The sequence below is a fragment of the Acomys russatus genome, chromosome 1, assembly GCF_903995435.1.
Source record: "Acomys russatus chromosome 1, mAcoRus1.1, whole genome shotgun sequence".
In the NCBI taxonomy this organism is placed as follows: Eukaryota; Metazoa; Chordata; class Mammalia; order Rodentia; family Muridae; genus Acomys; species Acomys russatus.
In genome coordinates, this window is record NC_067137.1 from 120,624,633 (window position 1) to 120,650,562 (window position 25,930).

Here is a 25,930-nt window from a genome sequence, read left to right on the forward strand (position 1 = left end):
ATGGACTCAGGGCCTCAATTTCTTCCTCTTTGTCCACTGAGGCCTCTAGCTGTGGATGTGGAGAAACAGGTGAGAGATGGCGGCCACTCTTAAGACGAACCTCAGGTCGGGTTTCTGGAGCTCCATAGTGCATGGGAGGAAAGCGAGAGTAAGGATAAAGTGAGGACCCCAGCACAAAAGACATCAGCTGGCTGGGCACCGTGGCACTCAGGAAGGCGGATCTCTGTGAGTTTGAGGCCAGCCTTGTACACAATGTGAGTCCAGGGCAGCCAGGGCTACACAGAGACACCCTGTCTCAAAAGAGAGAAAACACAGCCATCAGCAAACTGGACCACTGGGTGCATCATTTTCTTTATTGTCCAATGGGAGGTGACTGCATAGGGCTGTCTGTATGGGCTGCAATCTGTACAGGAGGAAGTTCAGGAGCCAGGACATGGGACTTGTACACATCTGGGGAAATAGTTGCACACTTATAGGCAGGTAGACAATAGACATACAACAAGATCTGATGGCAAACCCATGTGTGGACCCAACAGGGTAACCGGCAGTAACCACTGAGCGTGGTCAGCTATTGGTCAGACCTTTCTGCCACACACACACATCATCATCATCATCATCACCATCATCACAGTGAACATACCAAAGCTTGCCAATAGTGAAACAGTCAACAAAGGAGGAAATTCGCGAGCAAGAACTTCAGAGACAGTGCTGCTCTCCCAGCACCTGGAGGCCTCTGGGGACAGAGTTCTCCAGCAGCGCTCTCTAGCAGAACTTGACAACATTGCAGCTGTCATTTCTTCCAAACCATGGAAGAAACGAACATATTTTTTTGGTTCCATAGAGGAGGGCTGTGTGGTGTGACACAGAAGTGCTATTCACTTCTGCTTCGGTTTCAAGCCTGTGACTTTACAAGCATGCGTTCTAGAGTGAGGTGCTTTCGGTGCTCAGCCGCAAACTTTCAGCTTAGGTTCTTTGTCTCTCCCATGGACTCTGACCTCTGGCTCTCACTTGACCCCAGGCTTAGGTGTAGATTTGTCACCTGTGTCTCTAGACTGTTCCAACAGTACTAGCTCTGTTCTCGCAGAGGATGCGACCATTGCTTTCGAACTTGTCACCTCTGGCTGGGCTTCCTCCTCCTCCTCTGGAGGGAAGCTTTCTTGAGCATCAAAAAAGGTGACAGTTTCCTCCTGGAGCTTGGGTTCTGCCTGGCCTTCCTCACTGTCGGTGTTTCTGGTCTTCTTGGTAGGTGAAGAGGAAAATCCTAGCTTGGGAAACCGGAACCAGCCCGCCTTCTCCTGTTTTCTGGGCAGTTCAGGGTCCAGCCGAGTTGCAGGCTGCACATGGACAGGAGTAGATACTTGAGTGCCGTCTCTGGAATCAGCAGCCATCTCTTCCACAGAGGAGAACCCAATACTTGGAAGCCAGGACCACAAGAGGCTTGCCTTTTTACCTTCTGGTTTCTGTTTTGTAGCCGTGCCAGGGGGCTTTTCCTCCTGACTGTCCTCAGGAAACTCAAGAATCTCTGCTGGTTCGTCATCAGAGATGCCGTACGCAAGCTGGGGCCCGGGATGTGCCTCAGGCATGAATGACAGTGGTGGCATGCCAACACTGGAAGAGATCATCTCAAATGGTTCGCCAACGTCACCAGAAATGAAGTGTCCCCCTGCAGCAGCTGGCAGGGCCTCTCCACCCAAGCCCTCCTGCGTCTGGGAGTCGGGAGCTACTGCATACACACTGGCCTGCACAGGGGGTTCTGGGATTTTCACTTTCAGCAAAGAAAATCCGTAAGAAGGAGTCTGAACTGTTGAAGCAGGAATCTCTGATTCCCGCACAATCTGAGTAGAAAAGGCTCCGGGTGCTGAGGGATCAGTGGGCTCTTGCTCCACACTGCTGCAAATAACGACTTCTTGACTCTCATCATGAGACCCCTGAATGTGTACTCTGGCCTTAGAAATTGGGGGTGCTTCCAAGGATTGCTCAAGGCTTGCTGGTGGCCCTCTGGTGTCCTTAGTACCTGTCCTTAGGATGCTGGCTTCCCATAGCCCAGGGGTATCCTTATGCATGGTGCTGGCCTCTGCACACTGCACCTCCCTCACCACAGGGAAGAATACATCAGTCTCAGAGCTGTGGGCATGCATGGAGAACCTGGGCACCTTTAGTTTGGGGAATGTGACAGTCAAAACAGAATCTTCCCAGAGTTGATGTGTGCTCACCACAGACACCTGGGATGGCAACTCAGTGAGGGAGGCCTTCAGCCTCAGAGGCCCTTGGGGCTGAGAAGGCCAGCTTCCTGTTCTAGCCTCCACCTCAGCAAGAATGTTTCCTCCTGGCCCAGGACGCCCCTGTTCGCCTGTCTCTTCTGGAGGAAGCCGGGGTTCTGAGACTCTCACACCAGGCATCTCAAGGGAGGGGAAGCCTATAGACGGATGGGCACCAAGCTCAGGGCTGGGCACATGTGCCTGGGAAGTCCCAGCACTGCAGCTGGGCATCCTAGAGACTGCTCTGTGGAGATCACGTTTTACAACATCTGCATATGTTGGGCTCTCTGAGGTCTTCATACCGGCCCTTCCCTCTGGGGACCCCAGGGAGACATGTGCCTCGACCTTTGACTCAGGCAAATGGGCCAGCTGCCTGCTGGCTGCTGATACTTCTGCCTCCAAGGCTATGCTGACGACTGGGGTCTGTGTCTTTTGAGTGCCTTCCTGTTCTCCAGCCTGATCTCGCTCCTTGGATGAGGAACGCCTGAAACCAGGAACTCGGAACTTGGGCATTTTGAACCATCCCTCATTGGCATCTGTTGACACTTCTTTTGCTGTGGCATCCCTCTCAGGGCTTTTCATGGTGGGGGCATTGTCTCTTTGTCTATCTAATGACTGCAGGGGGTCTTCCGTTGTGGGTACTGTCTGTTCCCCAAAGGGCTGACTTGCAGAGACACTCACAAACATAGGATCCTCGCTGTCACCTCTGACATCCCGGTCACCTTTGGAAGCAAGAAGCTCAGCTTTGGGCCCAGCCTCCTCAGCCGTGGTGGAGGAGGATCTGATACAGGGTTCTATGGTGACATCTTTTGAATGACTGCCCTGAACGTGGGGGTCACTGACAGGAGTTTCTATGATGACCAAATCACCACCAGATGTGGTACCCGCAGGTGAAAGCTTCCCATCTGGCTGTGGCTTGCCAGCCCGAACCTTAGAAGCCTTTATCTTAGGTAGCGCAAGTCTTGGCATGGAAAAGCTCAGCTTGCGGCTTCGTCCCTTCTCTGTGTCCTTCTCCAGAGAGCCATGCTTGTGTGATTCCGTGGAGGAAACACAACCTTCAACTTGGGTGTCCATTTCAATTGCAGAGGAATCTACAGCAGGCAAGGGGTCCTCATGTTGGGGCTCAGAATCACATATAGGCTCCACGTCCCTCTTTGGAGACCAATGAAACGGAGGGAGCTTGACCCTGGATAAGTTAAAAGTCCCTTTTCCATCCTGACTATGTCCTTCAGGGGGCAGCTGCCTTACAGGTTGAATTGAGGATTCATCCAAAACCTGGGAAACGAAAGCATCAGAAGATGGAACGTGAGAGCCTAAGAAACCTGACAGGGCCTCAGGATCAGAGGGAGACAGTAGGACACCCGCAGACACGGCACGGTCACACTCAGAGGCTGAGAGAGGAGCAGAACAGGCAAATTTAGGTTTGTGAAATTTAGGAAACATGATGCGAGCATGAAATGAACTGGGTGGTGGATCAATGGAGCATTGTGGAGAATCCGTACTGGTAAACACAGGGCAAACAGCAGGAGCAGGAGACTGAGATGCCTCAGTGAACAGGGAAGGAGAAGGTTGGTGAAAGACACTACTAGACTTGCTGAAAACATCTGTTAGACATGAGTTACTAAACTCAACACCAGTATACAGAGACTGTGTATCCCCCTCCATGCCTGGCACGGTAACCTCCAGCTCCAGGGCACTGAGCTCGCCCTTGGCGCCCTTGATGTCCCCCTTGGGTCCCTTGAGGTCCACGTGGGGGCCCTTGAGGTCCAGCGTGGGCAACTTGAGGCTGGACATCTGCACCTCGGGCAGGTGGCTCTTCAGGCCGGCGCCAGCAGCCGTCTGCGCCCCCAGCTCTCCCTCGGGCAGCTGGCCCTCGGGCAGCTTCACGCCCACCTGGTCGGCCTTGACCTCCAGGTCGGCGGCCGGCTGCTGGACACTCAGGTCAGTGTTCTTCAGGTCGCCCTGGACTGAGGGCAGGGCCACGTGAGCCTCCACCTTGGGGGCCGCCACCTCCAGCGAGGCCTCCACGGTGGGCTTGCCAGGCGCGGACACGCCGAACGAGGGCATCTTGAACTTGGGCATCTTGAACTTGCTGTCTTTGGCGGCCACGTTCTTGTCGCCCAGGGCCAGGTCGACCTCCAGCCTGGCAGCGGGCCCCGAGATGTCCACCTCCACGCTGGGCACAGTCACCTCCAGCTCGGGGGCGCTCAGCTCGCCCTTGGCGCCCTTCATGTCCACCTTGGCGCCCTTGAGGTCCATGTGGGGGCCCTTGAGGTCCACCTTGGGCATCTTGAGGCTGGGCATCCGCACCTTGAACTGGTGGCCCTTAAGGTCAGCGCCAACAGCAGCCTGCTCCACCAGCTCTCCCTCGGGCAGCTGGCCTTCAAGAAGCTTCACGCCCATTTGGCCGGCCTTGGCTTCTAGGTCGGCAGACGGCAGCTGGACGCTCAGGTCAGGGGTCTTTAGGTCGCCCTGGACGGAGGCCAGGGCCACGTCCTCTTCCACCTTGGGGGCCTCCACCTCCAGCGAGGCCTCCACGGTGGGCTTGGCAGGCGCGGACATGCTGAACGAGGGCATTTTGAACTTGGGCATCTTGAACTTGCTGTCTTTGGCAGCCACGTCCCTGCCGCCCAGGGCCAGGTTGCCCTCCAGCTTGGCAGCGGGTCCCTGGATGTCCACTTCCATGCCGGGCATGGTCACCTCCAGCTCAGGGGCATTCAGCTCACCCTTGGCGCCCTTAAGGTCCACCTTGGGGCCCTTGAGGTCCACCTGGGGGCCCTTGAGGTCCACCCTGGGCATCTTGAGGCTGGGCATCTGCACCTCGGGCAGATGGCCCTTCAGGCCGGTGCCAGCAGCCGCCTGCGCCGCCAGCTCTCCCTCGGGCAGCTGGCCCTCGGGCAGCTTCACGCCCACCTGGCCGGCCTTGGCCTCCAGGTCGGCGGACGGTAGTTGGACGCTGAGGTCAGTGGTCTTCAGGTCGCCCTGGACATAGAGAAGGGCCATGTCTTCCTCCGCCTTGGGGGTTACCACCTCCAGCGAGGCCTCCACGATAGGCTTGCCAGGTGCGGACACGCCAAACGAGGGCATCTTGAACTTGGGCATCTTGAACTTGCTGTCTTTGGCGGCCACGTCCCTGTCGCCCAGGGCCAGGTCGAACTCCAGCTTGGCAGCAGGCCCCGAGATGTCCATCTCCACGCTGGGGACGGTCACCTCCAGCTCGGGGGCGCTCAGCTCGCCCTTGGCGCCCTTCACGTCGACCTTGGGGCCCTTGAGGTCCACCTTGGGCATCTTGAGGCTGGGCATCTGCACCTTGGGCAGGTGTCCCTTCAGCCCGGCGCCAGCAGCCGCCTGCGCAGCCAGCTCTCCCTCGGGCAGCTGGCCCTCGGGCAGCTTCATGCCCACCTGGCCGGCCTTGGCCTCCAAGTCGGCGGACAGCTGCTGGACGCTCAGGTCAGGGGTCTTCAGTTCGCCCTGGACGGATGGAAGAACGACGTCAGCCTCCACCTTGGGGGCCGCCACCTCCAGCGAGGCCTCCACAGTGGGCTTGCCAGGCGCAGACACGCCGAACGAGGGCATCTTGAATTTGGGCATCTTGAACTTGCTGTCTTTGGTGGCCACGTCTCTGTTGCCCAGGGTCAGGTCGACCTCCAGCTTGGCAGCGGGCCCTGGGATGTCCACTTCCATGCCGAGCACGGTCACCTTCACCTCGGGGGCACTCAGCTCACCCTTGGCGCCTTTCACATCAACCTTGGGGCCCTTGAGGTCCACGGGGCGGTCCTTGAGGTCCACCTTAGGCATCTTGAGGCTGGGCATCTGCACCTTGGGCAGGTGGCCCTTCGGGCCGGCGCCAGAAGCCGCCTGCGCCGCCAGCTCTCCCTCGGCTAGCTGGCCCTCGGGCAGCTTCACGCCCACCTGGCCGGCGTTTGCCCCCAGGTTGGCAGAAGGCAGATGGACGCTCAGGTCAGGGGTCTTCAGGTCGCCCTGGATGGAGGGCAGGGACACGTCAGCCTCCACATTGGGGGCCGCCACCTCCAGCGAGGCCTCCGCGATGGGTTTGCCAGGCACGGACACAGCCAACGAGGGCATCTTGAACTTGGGCATCTTGAACTTGCTGTCTTTGGCAGCCACGTCCCTGTCTCCCAGAGCCAGGTTGCCCTCCAGCTTGGCAGCGGGCCCCTGGATGTCCACATCCACGCTGGGCACGGTCACCTCCAGCTCGGGGGCGCTCAGCTGGCCCTTGGCGCCCTTCACGTCCATTTTGGGGCCCTTGAGGTCCACCTTGGGCATCTTGACGCTGGGCATCTGCACCTTGGGCAGGTGGCCCTTCAGGCCAGCACCAGTAGCCGCCTGCGTCGACAGCTCTCCCTCGGCCAGCTGGCCCTCGGGCATCTTCAAGCCCACCTGGCGGACCTTGGCCTCCAGGACAGCGGAAGGCAGCTGAACACTCGGGTCAGGGGTCTTTAGGTCGCCCTGGACAAAGGGAAGGGTCACGTCGTCCTCCATCTTGGGGGCCGCAACCTCCAGCGAGGCCACCACGGTTGGCTTGCCAGGTGCGGACACGCCGAACGAGGGCATCTTGAACTTGGGCATCTTGAACTTGCTGTCTTTGGTGGCCACGTCCCTGTCGACCAGGGCCATGTCGACGTCCAGCTTGGCAGCGGGCAACGGGATGTCCACCTCCACACCTGGCACGGTCACCTCCAGCTCGGGGGCACTCAGCTCGCCCTTGGCACCCTTCACGTCCACCTGGGGGCCCTTGAGGTCAACTTGAGGGCCCTTGAGGTCCACCTTGGGCATCTTGAGGCTGGACATCTGCACCTTGGGCAGGTGGCCCTTCAGGCCCGTGCCAGCAGCTGCCTGCGCCTCCAGCTCTCCCTCTGGCAGATGGCCTTCAGGAAGCTTCACGCCCATTTGGCCGGCCTTGGCCTCCAGGTCGGCGGATGGTAGTTGGACGCTGAGGTCAGGGGTCTTCAGGTCGCCCTGGACAGAGGCCAAGGCCACGTCTGATTCCACCTTGGGGGCCGCAACCTCCAGCGAGGCCTCCACAGTGGGCTTGCAAGGCGCGGACACGCTGAACGAGGGCATCTTGAACTTGGGCATCTTGAACTTGCTGTCTTTGGCGGCCACGTCCCTGTCGCCCAGGGCCAGGTCGAACTCCAGCTTGGCAGCGGGCCCCGAGATGTCCACCTCCACGCTGGGCACGGTCACCTCCAGCTCGGGGGCGCTCAGCTCGCCCTTGGCGCCCTTCACGTCCATCTTGGGGCCCTTGAGGTCCACCTTGGGCAACTTGAGGCTGGGCATCTGCACCTTGGGCACGTGGCCCTTCAGGCTAGCACCAGCAGCCGCCTGCGCCGCCAACTCTCCCTCGGGCAGCTGGCCCTCGGGCAGCTTCACACCCACCTGGCCGGCCTTGGCCTCCAGGTCGGCGGAGGACAGCTGACCACTCAGGTCAGGGGTCTTCAGGTAGCCCTGCACGGATGGAAGGGAGACGTCTGCCTCCACCTTGGCAGCTGCCACCTCTAGCGAGGCCTCCACGATGGGCTTGCCAGGCGCGGACACACCGAACGAGGGCATCTTGAACTTGGGCATCTTGAACTTGCTGTCATTGGCGGGCACGTCCTTGTCGCCCAGGGCCAGGTCACCCTCCAGCTTGGTAGCAGGCCCCGGGATGTTCACCTCCATGCCTGGCACGGTCACCTCCAGCTCGGGGGCGCTCAGCTGGCCCTTGGCACCCTTCATGTCCACCTGGGGGCCCTTGAGGTCCACTTGAGGGCCCTTGAGGTCCACCTTGGGCATCTTGAGGCTGGGCATCTGTACCTTGGGCAGGTGGCCCTTCAGGCTGGCGCCAGCAGCTGCCTGCGCCTCCAGCTCTCCCTCCGGCAGCTGGCCCTTGGGCAGCTTCTCGCCCTCCTCTCCGGCCTTGGCCTCCAGGTCAGCGGAAGGCAGCTGGACGCTCAGATCAGGGGTCTTCAGGTCGCCCTGGACGGAGGGCAGGGCCACGTCTGCCTCCACCTTGGGGACCGCAACCTCCAGCGAAGCCTCCCTGGTGGGCTTTCCTGGCGCTGACACGCCGAACGAGGGCATCTTGAACTTGGGCATCTTGAACTTGCTGTCTTTGGCGGCCACGTCCTTGTCGCCCAGGGCCAGGTCGCCCTCCAGCTTGGCAGCGGGCACTGGGATGTCCACTTCCACACCGGGCTCAGTCATCTCCAGCTCGGGAGCGCTCAGCTCACCCTTGGCACCCTTAACGTCCACCTTGGGGCCCATGAGGTCCACCTGGGGGCCCTTGAGGTCCACCTTGGGCATCTTGAGGCTGGGCATCTGCACCTTGGGCAGGTGGCCCTTCAGGCCGGTGCCAGCAGTCGCCTGCGCCGCCAGCTCTCCCTCGGGCAGCTGGCCCTCGGGCGGCTTCACACCCACCTGGTCGGCCTTGGCCTCCAGATCGGCGGATGGTAGTTGGACGCTGAGGTCAGTGGTCTTCAGGTCGCCCTGGACAGAGGGAAGGGCCACGTCTTCCTCCACCTTGGGGGCTGCTACCTCCAGCGAGGCCTCCACGATGGGCTTGCCAGGCGCGGACACGCCGAACGAGGGCATCTTGAACTTGGGCATCTTGAACTTGCTGTCTTTGGCGGCCACGTCCCTGTCGCCCAGGGCCAGGTCGAACTCCAGCTTGGCAGCGGGCCCCGAGATGTCCACCTCCACGCTGGGCACGGTCACCTCCAGCTCGGGGGCGCTCAGCTCGCCCTTGGCGCCCTTCACGTCCACCTTGGGGCCCTTGAGGTCCACCTTGGGCATCTTGAGGCTGGGCATCTGCACCTTGGGCAGGTGGCCCTTCAGGCTAGCACCAGCAGCCGCCTGCGCCGCCAGCTCTCCCTCGGGCAGCTGGCCCTCGGGCAGCTTCACGCCCACCTGGCCGGCCTTGGCCTCCAGGTCGGCGGAGGACAGCTGACCACTCAGGTCAAGGGTCTTCAGGTTGCCCTGCATGGATGGAAGGGAGACGTCTGCCTCCACCTTGGCAGCCGCCACCTCTAGCGAGGCCTCCACGGTGGGCTTGCCAGGCGCGGACACGCCGAACGAGGGCATCTTGAACTTGGGCATCTTGAACTTGCTGTCTTTGGCGGGCATGTCCTTGTCGCCCAGGGCCAGGTCACCCTCCAGCTTGGTAGCAGGCCCCGGGATGTTCACCTCCATGCCTGGCACGGTCACCTCCAGCTCGGGGGCGCTCAGCTGGCCCTTGGCACTCTTCATGTCCACCTGGGGGCCCTTGAGGTCCACTTGAGGGCCCTTGAGGTCCACCTTGGGCATCTTGAGGCTGGGCATCTGTACCTTGGGCAGGTGGCCCTTCAGGCTGGCGCCAGCAGCTGCCTGCGCCTCCAGCTCTCCCTCCGGCAGCGGGCCCTTGGGCAGCTTCTCGCCCTCCTCTCCGGCCTTGGCCTCCAGGTCAGCGGAAGGCAGCTGGACGCTCAGATCAGGGGTCTTCAGGTCGCCCTGGACGGAGGGCAGGGCCACGTCTGCCTCCACCTTGGGGACCGCAACCTCCAGCGAAGCCTCCCTGGTGGGCTTTCCTGGCGCTGACACGCCGAACGAGGGCATCTTGAACTTGGGCATCTTGAACTTGCTGTCTTTGGCGGCCACGTCCTTGTCGCCCAGGGCCAGGTCGCCCTCCAGCTTGGCAGCGGGCACTGGGATGTCCACTTCCACACCGGGCTCAGTCATCTCCAGCTCGGGGGCCCTCAGCTCACCCTTGGCACCCTTAACGTCCACCTTGGGGCCCATGAGGTCCACCTGGGGGCCCTTGAGGTCCACCTTGGGCATCTTGAGGCTGGGCATCTGCACCTTGGGCAGGTGGCCCTTCAGGCCGGTGCCAGCAGTCGCCTGCGCCGCCAGCTCTCCCTCGGGCAGCTGGCCCTCGGGCAGCTTCACACCCACCTGGCCGGCCTTGGCCTCCAGATCGGCGGATGGTAGTTGGACGCTGAGGTCAGTGGTCTTCAGGTTGCCCTGGACAGAGGGAAGGGCCATGTCTTCCTCCACCTTGGGGGCTGCTACCTCCAGCGAGGCCTCCACGATGGGCTTGCCAGGCGCGGACACGCCGAACGAGGGCATCTTGAACTTGGGCATCTTGAACTTGCTGTCTTTGGCGGGCACGTCCCTGTCGCCCAGGGCCAGGTCGAACTCCAGCTTGGCAGCGGGCCCCGAGATGTCCACCTCCACGCTGGGCACGGTCACCTCCAGCTCGGGGGCGCTCAGCTCGCCCTTGGCGCCCTTCACGTCCACCTTGGGGCCCTTGAGGTCCACCTTGGGCATCTTGAGGCTGGGCATCTGCACCTTGGGCAGGTGGCCCTTCAGGCTAGCACCAGCAGCCGCCTGCGCCGCCAACTCTCCCTCGGGCAGCTGGCCCTCGGGCAGCTTCACGCCCACCTGGCCGGCCTTGGCCTCCAGGTCGGCGGAGGACAGCTGACCACTCAGGTCAGGGGTCTTCAGGTCGCCCTGCATGGATGGAAGGGAGACGTCTGCCTCCACCTTGGCAGCCGCCACCTCTAGCGAGGCCTCCACGGTGGGCTTGCCAGGCGCGGACACGCCGAACGAGGGCATCTTGAACTTGGGCATCTTGAACTTGCTGTCTTTGGCGGGCATGTCCTTGTCGCCCAGGGCCAGGTCACCCTCCAGCTTGGTAGCAGGCCCCGGGATGTTCACCTCCATGCCTGGCACGGTCACCTCCAGCTCGGGGGCGCTCAGCTGGCCCTTGGCACTCTTCATGTCCACCTGGGGGCCCTTGAGGTCCACTTGAGGGCCCTTGAGGTCCACCTTGGGCATCTTGAGGCTGGGCATCTGTACCTTGGGCAGGTGGCCCTTCAGGCTGGCGCCAGCAGCTGCCTGCGCCTCCAGCTCTCCCTCCGGCAGCGGGCCCTTGGGCAGCTTCTCGCCCTCCTCTCCGGCCTTGGCCTCCAGGTCAGCGGAAGGCAGCTGGACGCTCAGATCAGGGGTCTTCAGGTCGCCCTGGACGGAGGGCAGGGCCACGTCTGCCTCCACCTTGGGGACCGCAACCTCCAGCGAAGCCTCCCTGGTGGGCTTTCCTGGCGCTGACACGCCGAACGAGGGCATCTTGAACTTGGGCATCTTGAACTTGCTGTCTTTGGCGGCCACGTCCTTGTCGCCCAGGGCCAGGTCGCCCTCCAGCTTGGCAGCGGGCACTGGGATGTCCACTTCCACACCGGGCTCAGTCATCTCCAGCTCGGGGGCGCTCAGCTCACCCTTGGCACCCTTAACGTCCACCTTGGGGCCCATGAGGTCCACCTGGGGCCCCTTGAGGTCCACCTTGGGCATCTTGAGGCTGGGCATCTGCACCTTGGGCAGGTGGCCCTTCAGGCCGGTGCCAGCAGTCGCCTGCGCCGCCAGCTCTCCCTCGGGCAGCTGGCCCTCGGGCAGCTTCACACCCACCTGGTCGGCCTTGGCCTCCAGATCGGCGGATGGTAGTTGGACGCTGAGGTCAGTGGTCTTCAGGTCGCCCTGGACAGAGGGAAGGGCCACGTCTTCCTCCACCTTGGGGGCTGCTACCTCCAGCGAGGCCTCCACGATGGGCTTGCCAGGCGCGGACAAGCCGAACGAGGGCATCTTGAACTTGGGCATCTTGAACTTGCTGTCTTTGGCGGCCACGTCCCTGTCGCCCAGGGCCAGGTCGAACTCCAGCTTGGCAGCGGGCCCCGAGACGTCCACCTCCACGCTGGGCACGGTCACCTCCAGCTCGGGGGCGCTCAGCTCGCCCTTGGCGCCCTTCACGTCCACCTTGGGGCCCTTGAGGTCCACCTTGGGCATCTTGAGGCTGGGCATCTGCACCTTGGGCAGGTGGCCCTTCAGGCTGGCGCCAGCAGCTGCCTGCGCCTCCAGCTCTCCCTCCGGCAGCTGGCCCTTGGGCAGATTCTCACCATCCTCTCCGGCCTTGGCCTCCAGGTCAGCGGAAGGCAGCTGGACGCTCAGATCAGGGGTCTTCAGGTCGCCCTGGACGGAGGGCAGGGCCACGTCTGCCTCCACCTTGGGGACCGCAACCTCCAGCGAAGCCTCCCTGGTGGGCTTTCCTGGCGCTGACACGCCGAACGAGGGCATCTTGAACTTGGGCATCTTGAACTTGCTGTCTTTGGCGGCCACGTCCTTGTCGCCCAGGGCCAGGTCGCCCTCCAGCTTGGCAGCGGGCACTGGGATGTCCACTTCCACACCGGGCTCAGTCATCTCCAGCTCGGGGGCGCTCAGCTCACCCTTGGCACCCTTAACGTCCACCTTGGGGCCCATGAGGTCCACCTGGGGGCCCTTGAGGTCCACCTTGGGCATCTTGAGGCTGGGCATCTGCACCTTGGGCAGGTGGCCCTTCAGGCTGGTGCCAGCAGTCGCCTGCGCCGCCAGCTCTCCCTCGGGCAGCTGGCCCTCGGGCAGCTTCACACCCACCTGGTCGGCCTTGGCCTCCAGATCGGCGGATGGTAGTTGGACGCTGAGGTCAGTGGTCTTCAGGTCGCCCTGGACAGAGGGAAGGGCCACGTCTTCCTCCACCTTGGGGCTGCTACCTCCAGCGAGGCCTCCACGATGGGCTTGCCAGGCGCGGACACGCCGAACGAGGGCATCTTGAACTTGGGCATCTTGAACTTGCTGTCTTTGGCGGACACGTGCCTGTCGCCCAGGGCCAGGTCGAACTCCAGCTTGGCAGCGGGCCCCGAGATGTCCACCTCCACGCTGGGCACGGTCACCTCCAGCTCGGGGGCGCTCAGCTCGCCCTTGGCGCCCTTCACGTCCACCTTGGGGCCCTTGAGGTCCACCTTGGGCATCTTGAGGCTGGGCATCTGCACCTTGGGCAGGTGGCCCTTCAGGCTAGCACCAGCAGCCGCCTGCGCCGCCAACTCTCCCTCGGGCAGCTGGCCCTCGGGCAGCTTCACGCCCACCTGGCCGGCCTTGGCCTCCAGGTCGGCGGAGGACAGCTGACCACTCAGGTCAGGGGTCTTCAGGTCGCCCTGCACGGATGGAAGGGAGACGTCTGCCTCCACCTTGGCAGCCGCCACCTCTAGCGAGGCCTCCACGGTGGGCTTGCCAGGCGCGGACACGCCGAACGAGGGCATCTTGAACTTGGGCATCTTGAACTTGCTGTCTTTGGCGGGCATGTCCTTGTCGCCCAGGGCCAGGTCACCCTCCAGCTTGGTAGCAGGCCCCGGGATGTTCACCTCCATGCCTGGCACGGTCACCTCCAGCTCGGGGGCGCTCAGGTGGCCCTTGGCACTCTTCATGTCCACCTGGGGGCCCTTGAGGTCCACTTGAGGGCCCTTGAGGTCCACCTTGGGCATCTTGAGGCTGGGCATCTGTACCTTGGGCAGGTGGCCCTTCAGGCTGGCGCCAACAGCTGCCTGCGCCTCCAGCTCTCCCTCCGGCAGCTGGCCCTTGGGCAGCTTCTCGCCCTCCTCTCCGGCCTTGGCCTCCAGGTCAGCGGAAGGCAGCTGGACGCTCAGATCAGGGGTCTTCAGGTCGCCCTGGACGGAGGGCAGGGCCACGTCTGCCTCCACCTTGGGGACCGCAACCTCCAGCGAAGCCTCCCTGGTGGGCTTTCCTGGCGCTGACACGCCGAACGAGGGCATCTTGAACTTGGGCATCTTGAACTTGCTGTCTTTGGCGGCCACGTCCTTGTCGCCCAGGGCCAGGTCGCCCTCCAGCTTGGCAGCGGGCACTGGGATGTCCACTTCCACACCGGGCTCAGTCATCTCCAGCTCGGGGGCGCTCAGCTCACCCTTGGCACCCTTAACGTCCACCTTGGGGCCCATGAGGTCCACCTGGGGGCCCTTGAGGTCCACCTTGGGCATCTTGAGGCTGGGCATCTGCACCTTGGGCAGGTGGCCCTTCAGGCCGGTGCCAGCAGTCGCCTGCGCCGCCAGCTCTCCCTCGGGCAGCTGGCCCTCGGGCAGCTTCACACCCACCTGGTCGGCCTTGGCCTCCAGATCGGCGGATGGTAGTTGGACGCTGAGGTCAGTGGTCTTCAGGTCGCCCTGGACAGAGGGAAGGGCCACGTCTTCCTCCACCTTGGGGGCTGCTACCTCCAGCGAGGCCTCCACGATGGGCTTGCCAGGCGCGGACACGCCGAACGAGGGCATCTTGAACTTGGGCATCTTGAACTTGCTGTCTTTGGCGGCCACGTCCCTGTCGCCCAGGGCCAGGTCGAACTCCAGCTTGGCAGCGGGCCCCGAGATGTCCACCTCCACGCTGGGCACGGTCACCTCCAGCTCGGGGGCGCTCAGCTCGCCCTTGGCGCCCTTCACGTCCATTTTGGGGCCCTTGAGGTCCACCTTGGGCATCTTGAGGCTGGGCATCTGCACCTTGGGCACGTGGCCCTTCAGGCTAGCACCAGCAGCCGCCTGCGCCGCCAACTCTCCCTCGGGCAGCTGGCCCTCGGGCAGCTTCACGCCCACCTGGCCGGCCTTGGCCTCCAGGTCGGCGAAGGACAGCTGACCACTCAGGTCAGGGGTCTTCAGGTCGCCCTGCACAGATGGAAGGGAGACGTCTGCCTCCACCTTGGCAGCCGCCACCTCTAGCGAGGCCTCCACGGTGGGCTTGCCAGGCGCGGACACGCCGAACGAGGGCATCTTGAACTTGGGCATCTTGAACTTGCTGTCTTTGGCGGGCATGTCCTTGTCGCCCAGGGCCAGGTCACCCTCCAGCTTGGTAGCAGGCCCCGGGATGTTCACCTCCATGCCTGGCACGGTCACCTCCAGCTCGGGGGCGCTCAGCTCACCCTTGGTACCCTTCACGTCCACCTGGGGGCCCTTGAGGTCCACTCGAGGGCCCTTGAGGTCCACCTTGGGCATCTTTAGGCTGGGTATCTGCACCTGGGGCAGGTGGCCCTTCAGCCCTGCACCAGAAGCCGCCTGTGCCTCCAGCTCTCCCTCGAGCACTTGGCCCTCGGGCAGCTTCACGGCCACCTGGCCAGCCTTGGCCTCCAGTTCGCCGGACAGCAGCTGGACGCTCAAGTCAGGGGTCTTCTGCTCGCCCTGGACGGAGGAAAGGGCCAAGTCCTCCTCTACCTTGGGGGCCGCCACCTCTAGCGAGGCCTCCACGGTGGGCTTGCCAGGCGCGGACACGCCGAACGAGGGCACCTTGAACTTGGGCATCTTGAACTTGCTGTCTTTGGGGGCCACGTCCCTGTCCCCCAGGGTCAGGTCGCCTTCCAGCTTGGCAGCGGGCCCCGAGATGTCCACTTCCATGCTGGGCAAGGTCACCTCTGGGTTGGGGGTGCTCAGCTCGCCCTTGGCGCCCTTCATGTCCACCTTGGGGCCCTTGAGGTCCACCTGGGGGCTCTTGAGGTCCACCTTGGGCATCTTCAGGCTGGGCATCTGCACTTTGGGCAGGTGTCCCTTAAGCCCGGCGCCAGCAGCCGCCTGCGCCGCCTGTGCCGCCAGCTCTCCCTCGGCCAGCTGGCTCTCAGGCAGCTTCTCGCCCACCTGGCCGGCCTTGGCCTCCAGGTAGGCAGACGGCAGCTGGACGTTCAGGTCATAGGTCTTCAGGTCGCCCTGGTCGGAGGGGAGGGCCACGCCCTTCTCTACCTTGGGGGCTGCCACCTCCATCGAGGCCTCCGCGGTGGGCTTGCCATGCGCGGACACGCCGAACGAGGGCATCTTGAACTTAGGCATCTTGAACTTGCTGTCTTTGGTGGCCATGTCCCTATTGCCCAGAGCCAGGTCGCCCTCCAGCTTGGAAGCGGGCCCCGGGATGTCCACCTCCACGCTGGGCACAGTCACCTCCAGGTTGGGGGTGCTTAGCTCGCCCTTGGCGCCCTTCACGTCCATTTTGGGGCCCTTGACGTCCACCTTGGGCATCTTGAGGCTGGGCATCTGCATCTTGGGCAGGTGGCCCTTCAGGCCAGCGCCAACAGCCGCCTGCGCCGTCAGCTCTCCATCGGCCAGCTGGCCCTCGGGCAGCTTCACGCCCACCTGGCCGGCCTTCGCCTCCAGGTCAGCGGAAGGCAGCTGGACGCTCAGCTCAGTGGTCTTCAGGTCGCCCTGCACGGATGGAAGGGAGATGTCTGCCTCCACCTTGGGGGCTGCCACCTCCAGCGAGGCCTCCACGGTGGGTTTGCCAGGCACGGACACACCGAACGAGGGCATCTTGAACTTGGGCATCTTGAACTTGCTGTCTTTGGCGGCCACGTCCTTGTCGCCCAGAGTCAGGTCGCCCTCCAGCTTGGCAGCGGACCCCGGGATGTCCACCTCCACGCTGGGCACGGTCACCTCCAGCTCGGGGGCGCTCAGCTCGCTCTTGGCGCCCTTCACGTCCATTTTGGGGCCCTTGAGGTCCACCTTGGGCATCTTGAGGCTGGGCATCTGCACCTTGGGCAGGTGGCCCTTCAGGCTAGCGCCAGCAGCCGCCTGCGCCGCCAACTCTCCCTCGGGCAGCTGGCCCTCGGGCAGCTTCACGCCCACCTGGCCGGCCTTGGCCTCCAGGTTGGCGGAGGACAGCTGACCACTCAGGTCAGGGGTCTTCAGGTCGCCCTGCACGGATGGAAGGGAGACGTCTGCCTCCACCTTGGCAGCCGCCACCTCTAGCGAGGCCTCCACGGTGGGCTTGCCAGGCGCGGACACGCCGAACGAGGGCATCTTGAACTTGGGCATCTTGAACTTGCTGTCTTTGGCGGGCATGTCCTTGTCGCCCAGGGCCAGGTCACCCTCCAGCTTGGTAGCAGGCCCCGGGATGTTCACCTCCATGCCTGGCACGGTCACCTCCAGCTCGGGGGCGCTCAGCTGGCCCTTGGCACTCTTCATGTCCACCTGGGGGCCCTTGAGGTCCACTTGAGTGCCCTTGAGGTCCACCTTGGGCATCTTGAGGCTGGGCATCTGTACCTTGGGCAGGTGGCCCTTCAGGCTGGCGCCAGCAGCTGCCTGCGCCTCCAGCTCTCCCTCCGGCAGCTGGCCCTTGGGCAGCTTCTCGCCCTCCTCTCCGGCCTTGGCCTCCAGGTCAGCGGAAGGCAGCTGGACGCTCAGATCAGGGGTCTTCATGTCGCCCTGGACGGAGGGCAGGGCCACGTCTGCCTCCACCTTGGGGACCGCAACCTCCAGCAAAGCCTCCCTGGTGGGCTTTCCTGGTGCTGACACGCTGAACGAGGGCATCTTGAACTTGGGCATCTTGAACTTGCTGTCTTTGGCGGCCACGTCCTTGTCGCCCAGGGCCAGGTCGCCCTCCAGCTTGGCAGCGGGCACTGGGATGTCCACTTCCACACCGGGCTCAGTCATCTCCAGCTCGGGGGCGCTCAGCTCACCCTTGGCACCCTTAACGTCCACCTTGGGGCCCATGAGGTCCACCTGGGGGCCCTTCAGGTCCACCTTGGGCATCTTGAGGCTGGGCATCTGCACCTTGGGCAGGTGGCCCTTCAGGCCGGTGCCAGCAGTCGCCTGCGCCGCCAGCTCTCCCTCGGGCAGCTGGCCCTCGGGCAGCTTCACACCCACCTGGTCGGCCTTGGCCTCCAGATCGGCAGATGGTAGTTGGACGCTGAGGTCAGTGGTCTTCAGGTCGCCCAGGACAGAGGGAAGGGCCACGTCTTCCTCCACCTTGGGGGCTGCTACCTCCAGCGAGGCCTCCACGATGGGCTTGCCAGGCGCGGACACGCCGAACGAGGGCATCTTGAACTTGGGCACCTTGAACTTGCTGTCTTCGGCGGCCACGTCCCTGTCGCCCAGAGCCATGTTTTCCTCCAGCTTGGCAGCGGGCCCTGGGATGTCCACCTCCACGCTGGGCACGGTCACCTCCAGCTCCGGGGTGCTCAGCTCGCCCTTGGCGTCCTTCACGTCCACCTTGGGGCCCTTGAGGTCCACGTGCAGGCCCTTGATGTCCACCTTGGGCATCTTGAGGCTGGGCATCTGCACCTTGGGCAGGTGGCCCTTCAGGCTGGCACTAGCAGCCGCCTGTGCCGCCAGCTCTCCCTCGGGCAGCTGGCCCTCGGGCAGCTTCACGCCCACCTGGCCGGCCTTGGCCTCCAGGTCGGCAGAGTGCAGCTGGACGTTCAGGTCAGGGGTCTTCAGGTCGCCCTGGACGGAGGGAAGGGCCACGCCCTTCTCTACCTTGGGGGCTGCCACCTCCATCGAGGCCTCCACGGTGGGCTTGCCATGCGCGGACACGCCGAACGAGGGCATCTTGAACTTAGGCATCTTGAACTTGCTGTCTTTGGTGGCCACGTCCCTGTCGCCCAGAGCCAGGTCGCCCTCCAGCTTGGCAGCGGGCCCCGGGATGTCCACCTCCATGCTGGGCACGGTCACCTCCATGTTGGGGGTGCTCAGCTCGGCCTTGGCGCCCTTCACGTCCACCTTGGGGCCCTCCAGGTCCAACTTGGGCATCTTGAGGCTGGGCATCTGCACCTTGGGCAGGTGGCCCTTCAGGCTAGCACCAGCAGCCGCCTGCGCCGCCAACTCTCCCTCGGGCAGCTGGCCCTCGGGCAGCTTCACGCCCACCTGGCCGGCCTTGGCCTCCAGGTCGGCGGAGGACAGCTGACCACTCAGGTCAGGGGTCTTCAGGTCGCCCTGCACGGATGGAAGGGAGACGTCTGCCTCCACCTTGGCAGCCGCCACCTCTAGCGAGGCCTCCACGGTGGGCTTGCCAGGCGCGGACACGCCGAACGAGGGCATCTTGAACTTGGGCATCTTGAACTTGCTGTCTTTGGCGGGCACGTCCTTGTCGCCCAGGGCCAGGTCACCCTCCAGCTTGGTAGCAGGCCCCGGGATGTTCACCTCCATGCCTGGCACGGTCACCTCCAGCTCGGGGGCACTCAGCTGGCCCTTGGCACTCTTCATGTCCACCTGGGGGCCCTTGAGGTCCACTTGAGTGCCCTTGAGGTCCACCTTGGGCATCTTGAGGCTGGGCATCTGTACCTTGGGCAGGTGGCCCTTCAGGCTGGCGCCAGCAGCTGCCTGCGCCTCCAGCTCTCCCTCTGGCAGCTGGCCCTTGGGCAGCTTCTCGCCCTCCTCTCCGGCCTTGGCCTCCAGGTCAGCGGAAGGCAGCTGGACGCTCAGATCAGGGGTCTTCAGGTCGCCCTGGACGGAGGGCATGGCCATGTCTGCCTCCACCTTGGGGGCCGCCACCTCCATCGAGGCCTCCACGGTGGGCTTGCCAGGCGCGGACACGCCGAATGAGGGCATCTTGAACTTGGGTGTCCTCAGAGTCATTTCTCTGTTAAGACACTCCTGGTCCTTCTGGTCCTTAGTGTTTTTTTCTCCCACTCCCACAATCCTTGCTTCCAGTCTTACATCATCTTTTCCCAATCTTTCCTTGTTATCGCCATCCTCTACTTTTTCTATATTATCTTTCATTTCCTCTGTCTCTATTTGTCCTTTTCCCTCCCTTTTCACTCTACTCATGTCTTTTGTGGGAGACCATCCAAATGTAGGCATCTTGAATTTTGTCATCTTCATTTTTATTTGTCGTGTCGGTGTTACATTTTCTACATTTTCTTTTGTCTTTTTTTCTCTCTGTCCCTTTTCTGTGTCCTCATTTCCTGCTTTTCCTTTATGTTCTTCTATCTGTCCTTGTGAGTGAACTTTTTCTTGTGTCCTCATTCTTTCTCTGTCGCCAGAGTCTCTCTGTACTTTCATCCCTAATCCAGCCTCTTTTGTGTATTTTATTGGTTCTTCCATCTTGGTTTTGGCAGATACATCTTGTGGTGTTTTCATGCCATATGAGCAGACCTCTGTGCTCCCTTGGTCGGACGTGTCTTTCAGAGACAATTTTGCAAGGCCCATTTCTAGACTCTGGACTTCCTCCCATTCGTCCTCCCAACTCATTCCTGGGGCCGGCTCAGCTCTCCGCAGGCTCATCATCTTCTCCTTGTTTCGTTTAGCCACTGGCTTTTTCTTCCTAGGATGCCTGTCTGTTTTTATCACCATTTCGTCAGGGGCATCTTTGTCCACAGTGGAATGACTGGTCCCAGTGTACATCTGCACAGTTAGAGCAGTCATGGTCCCGGCTCCTTGTGTCTTGTCCTTTTTGTCTTCAGCAGCCACCACTGTGTCTGTTGTGTCACCCTCCTGTTGCCTTGACTCTTCTAGGACCCCAGCATGCGCTTGCCTGGCCTGGGGCTCTCTGTCTGTTTGCTCAGTAGTGACTGGGCCTTGCCCTGAGCTCAATCCAAATGTCAGGTTAAGGAATCTCTTTCTTCGTCTACTTGACCCTGACTTCTGCTCCTGGTCGGCCGCTGACAGCTGGACTTCCGTGTCTGTGCTCGTGGGGGACACATCCCGTGTGGCCCTGTGCTCTGACGCTTCTGAGGAACTGTGTGAGCGTCGGGGGCCTGGTCCTCGCTTGCTCCTTAAGGCTTGAAATTTTGGCCAGGAGAGTCTGTCCTGTTGCCGCCTGTGGCGACCGTCTGTGGACTTAGAAATAAGCCTCTCTCGGTCTCCGTCTGACTGTAGCGTCTTTGTAGGGGTCTCCATGCACCCGTCAGCAATATCTTTGTCCTGAAACAGGAGAAGAAGCTGTCTGACTTGGATACAACACCTATACCAGAAACACCTCGCAGGGAAGGCGTCTCTAATGCAAATGGGGACACCTTGAATGTCACTGGGCAGAGCCTTACCTGCTTTTCCTGACCATGCAGACCTTGCTGAGAACGCTGATTGGCCGAGTCCTCTTCCTTGCTGGCCGAGAGCCTCCGTTTGACTCTGAACTGAACTCTGTATGGTTCTGAGTACTGAAGAATTTTAAGGGCATCTTCGTATTTCATGTGGTCAAAGAATATGGTTGCACTGAGAAGCTGGTCTCCTGAAGGAAGAAGAAGCAACCAGGCTCAGTGCCCCATGCCCCACCAGAATAGAAGCAGTGGCCTGGGGCTGTATGTCAGCAACAGGAAGGCCTATAGCATGTGCCCAGCTCCAGCTCCCCAACAGCACCTCCAACAGCAGGCAAAAAATAAGGGCACAATGGACAGCCCCAGCCTGAAGTGTCTGAGCCAAGACCATAGGGCCACCCTGAGCCATAGGGGAGGCCCACCCCCTCCAGGTTTCTTTATTTCCCCCTCCAGTCCTAGTATTGACAATGGGAGCCCCAGGGATGGGACGGCTGTGGTACCTTCTCTCAGGCTGAACAGCTTTGCAGCGGAGGAGTCCTTCAGCACTTGCTTGACAAAGATCCCCTGGTCCTCTCCACCTGTGACACTGTAGCCACTGGCTCCAGACTCCACCTCAGTCTTCAGTGTCACCTCTCTTGCCTCCTGCACAGAGTGGGGCAGAAGTACAGGCATTTACTGTTGGGGCCAGTGTCTCCTGAGGATGGTGCTCCGTGCTGCTTGGGTAGAGGTTCAGGCACCAGCCGGGTGGGCTAGGCGACTGTGTCTGGGGTAGGAGAAAGGCCAGCTATGGAAAGTCTCAGGTGGAGTCATCTCACCTCGTCCTCATAGGGGACATCCTGTCCATGCAGCCAAGGCTGTAGCTAACAGTCCTTCTGCTTGGCCCTTGTTGGTCTGTTGCATCCTGTGTAAGTGACTGGTGCTGGAGCCCAGGAAGGACCAACACTGGGAATACACAGGGAGCTCTAGTCCACCTGATCCTGCAAATGATGGGCACCCCTGTGTCTATCAAAGTGAGGCCATGCAAGAAGACACAGAGGAAGGCTCTCCATGGTAGGCATCTGCTGAGGCCCTCACATCTTCCTTGGCCAAGGCCCTTCCTCACCACAGCCTGGGTAATGTTTTCCAGTGTTGTGTCCACTGCACACCAGGGTGTGGATGCACACATGCTCGTCAGAAGTCAGACTCTTTCCATCGGAAGCCAGCCTCTGCCTCTGCCCATCCCCGAGGCCTGAGGCACAGGGCACTAGCCACAGGTCATGCGGGTGTGCCCCCCCCACTGTCTCCTGAAGCTGAAGCCCATAAGGAAGGCCTACCCCCTGACCCCTCACCTCGGCGGCACCCACCTCTGGATGACTCATGCTGGAGAAGGCTGCAGGCTCCCCTGAATCCCGTTTCCACCAGGATCTCCGCCTGCCAGAGGAGCTATGCCTGCCCCGGCTGTTGTCCTGCAATCAAGGGGGGTGGGAGTCACCACTCTGCTAAAGAGTCAGGAGTGCCAGGGAGGCTCTGGGCAGAAGAGCCCAGGATGCAGGAGCCCAGGAACTCTGGTGGGGTGCGGAGCGCACAGGGACCTCACTGGGAAAGGCAACTCTCAACCTTCTGTTTCCTTATGGTGGAACGGGCACATCCCCAGCCCTGCAGCTGCTGGAGGTACCTCAGAGCGGGGGAAGATTTTCAAATTGTAAAATGAGTAGACAGGTCTTCTCTGATCTCTGCCAAGGCTCCTCCCACAAGGAAGTCGACAGTCCCCTCTCCATGATGATATGAGTAAGTGTGGTGAAGGTGTATATGCCCCTGCCATGTCCCCCACACAACTTCTCAGAGTCTCTCTCTGCCCCACTTCTCTCTCTCTCCTCTCTCTCTCTCTCTCTCTCTCTCTCTCTCTCTCTCTCTCTCTCTCTCCTTCTCTCTCTCTCTCTCCTTCTCTCTCTCTCTCTCTCTCTCTCTCTCTCTCTCTCTCTCTCTCACACACACACACAGACTGCAAGTGTCCCCACCTCCTCAGTGGCTCATCCAGATAAAGGGAAAGACACTGGAGGAGAGGGGAAAACAAAATGCACCAATAGGAAGGGCAGGTGGGATGCACAGACACTAGTGAACAGGGGGTAACGGTATCTGTGGCCACCCCTGAGCCTTTCTTTGCCAGTCGTTCTGCCCTGCAGCTTACCTGGCCTCCAAAGCCAGCACCTTCAGTTGTGTATTCATAAACAGGCGAGGACCCCTGTGGCCTTGGCCGAATGATCTCACCCACAGGCCCTTCAGTCACCTGGCAGAAGAGAATAAAGTTACCTCTGACCAGCAGGCTCTCCAGCCTGGGGGGATGTGGGGAGTGGCTAAGGAGGAGGGACTTCCTCTTTGGGTGACACTCACAGAGCTGTCCTCTTCAGTCACAGCCTCTGTGTCTTGCTGTTGCAGCTGCCGGCCAGACACTGCAGAGAGAAGAGCCATGAGTGGGCACAAGGGCAACAGGCTGTAATGTGGACCTGGGTATACAAGTGTGAATGAAGAGAGACCCTGGGTGGGAGACATGGAGGCAATAATAGGGTAGCAGTAGGGTGGGACTTGGGGGCTCAGACATCATATAGATTTGCAGATTTAGTCCAAGAAAGAAACACAAACAGTAACTACCTTGAGGCTGAAATTAACATCCAGAGTTGCTGCAATATGCTTTCCTAAGTATCCAGCACCCGTCCCCACAGGCAGTAAAAAGAAACAAGAAGGTGGTACCCTCGCTGCTGAGCAAGTGATGGAAGGGTGTTGGCAAGAATCCACGGATGGTGTCTTTAACACAGACTCCAAAGCAGCGACCACTAACAGATCACTCAGAACACTAAAGGAACCCATGCATGGAGGTCAAGAGTGATGTCAGGCTCTCAGAAGAAAGAGGACTTAAGAGGGTAGGGATAGCCGGGCAGTGGAGGTGCACACCTTTAATCCCAGCACTCAGGAGGCAGAGGCAGGTGGATCACTGTGATTTAGAGGCCAGCCTGGTTTACAAAACGAGTCCAGGACAGCCAAGGCTAACAGAGAAACACTGTCTCGAAACCGCCGCCCCCCAAATTAAATAGAGAATCCACGCAGTGGTGGTGCACGCCTTTAATCCTAGCACTCAGGAGGCAGAAGCAGGTGTGTCTCTGTGAGTTCAAGGCCAGTCTGATGTACAAAGTGAGTTCCAAGACAGACAGGACTACACAGAGAAACCCTGTCTCCAGGACAGACAGGACTACACAGAGAAACCCTGTCTCCAGGACAGACAGGACTACACAGAGAAACCCTGTTTCCAGGACAGTCAGGACTACACAGAGAAACCCTGTCTCCAGGACAGACAGGACTACACAGAGAAACCCTGTCTCCAGGACAGACAGGACCACACAGAGAAACCCTGTCTCCAGGACAGACAGGACTACACAGAGAAACCCTGTCTCCAGGACAGACAGGACTACACAGAGAAACCCTGTCTCAAAAACAAATTAAATAGAGAAGTATGGAAGTGCATCAAATATTGCAAAGACTAAGAGAAAAAAAGGTGTCAGTCTTTCAAATACTGGCAAAAAATTAAATACACTCTCCTACAACAGTGACCATTACACCCGTACACATTGAGAGAAAGATAGGAAGAGAGAGGAAGTGAAAGAGAAAGCATCAGTTGGTAAAACACTTGCCTTTCGAGCATGAGTGCCTGAATCCAGTCCCCAGTGTGGGAAGCCTAAGAAACCCAGAGTGAGTGTGTAAGGCCCAGATGAAGTCCTGAGTGTGTAAGGCACAGATGAAGTCCTGAGTGAGTAAGGCCCAGGTGGTATCCTGAGCGAGTGTGTAAAGCACAGATGAAGTCCTGAGTGAGTGTGTAAGGCCCAGATGAAGTCCAGAATGAGTGTGTAAGGCACAGATGAAGTCCAGAGTGAGTGTGTAAGGCCCAGATGAAGTCCTGAGTGAGTGTGTAAGACCCAGATGAAGTCCTGAGTGAGTATGTATCACTGGCAGGGACCAATGCCTCCAACTCACCTGAGTTGGCAAAGCCTTCCTATGGTCCATGTGCTGATGCTGACAGTGTAGGAATCATGACAGCTGCCCCTCCTCCCAGATGACAGGAACTGGAGGCCTTTCTCCTAGAGACTCCCTCCAGACTCTCTGAGCCCCCTGGTGGCTCAGAGAATGCACTGAGGTTCCAGGTTGTGCACTGGTGGTGCTGTTCCGTCAGAGTGAGCCTGGCTTCCCCAGCCCCAACTTTTCAGTATGTGCATCTGTGTGTCTGTCCTTGCTTCATTTCCGGTTTCCAGGACCAGCCCATACCGGACAGGTTGCCCCAAGCCCATTTTTTTAAAGGTGGATGAGGCGGCTTGCACTTGCAGTCCTAACACTGGGGAGGTAGAAATAAGTTATCGAACCCCCAGCTAATGAGAAACCCTGCTTCAAAAACCAATGTGAATGGTACCCAGGAAACAACATCTGAGGTGGCCATTTGCCTACACAAACACACACACACACACACATGCGCACGTGCTCAAATTTTGCATACTTTACAAAGGATGGTGTGAAAATAGTCAATTAATACAAGAAAAAATGGCCTAGCACCAGGTACGATAGCACCTTTCACCATCAGGAAATGTAGATTAAAACCCACAGAACCTTAAAGTGGACATCTCAGCCAGGCGTGGTGCCACACGCCTTTAATCCCAGCACTTGAGAGGCAGAGGCAGGTGGATCGCTGTGAGTTTGAGGCCAGCCTGGTCTACAAAGTCAGTCCAGAACAGCCAAGGCTAACACAGAGAGGCCTTGCTTCGAAAAACCAAAAAAAAAAAAAAAAAAAAGTGGACATCCCAGCACCTATGGGAACGGGGGGCTCATCTCAATGAGGGGTGCAGGGGCCACTAGGCATGAAAAAATACTAATCTTTATCCCCAATTCAGCCACAGAAAACATCCATTTTATGTAAATTGTAGTTCCAAAGTTGAAGATTTAATAAATCTTAAAGAAAACAGAAATTACTTTTGAATAAAGCAAAAAATATATATAATAAACCTTAAACTAGACTCAAAAGCATTAGTCGAAGGTTAGTGAGATGACTCCTTGGATAAATGTGCTTGCCTCCAAGCCTGGTGACCTG

General features: G+C 60.4%; 1 protein-coding gene across 1 annotated transcript; it reads right to left on the bottom strand.

The window, feature by feature from the left end:
• Positions 1–824: 824 nt before the first annotated feature.
• Positions 825–22,199, bottom strand: Ahnak2 (AHNAK nucleoprotein 2). Its single transcript, XM_051152551.1, is given in 9 exon segments — positions 825–6,434; positions 6,903–11,945; positions 12,420–12,802; positions 12,805–15,589; positions 16,088–16,576; positions 17,066–20,716; positions 20,836–21,020; positions 21,327–21,468; positions 22,155–22,199. Coding segments are annotated over 9 exon segments (18,138 nt in total). The 5' UTR covers positions 22,185–22,199; the 3' UTR covers positions 825–1,004.
• Positions 22,200–25,930: the final 3,731 nt, after the last annotated feature.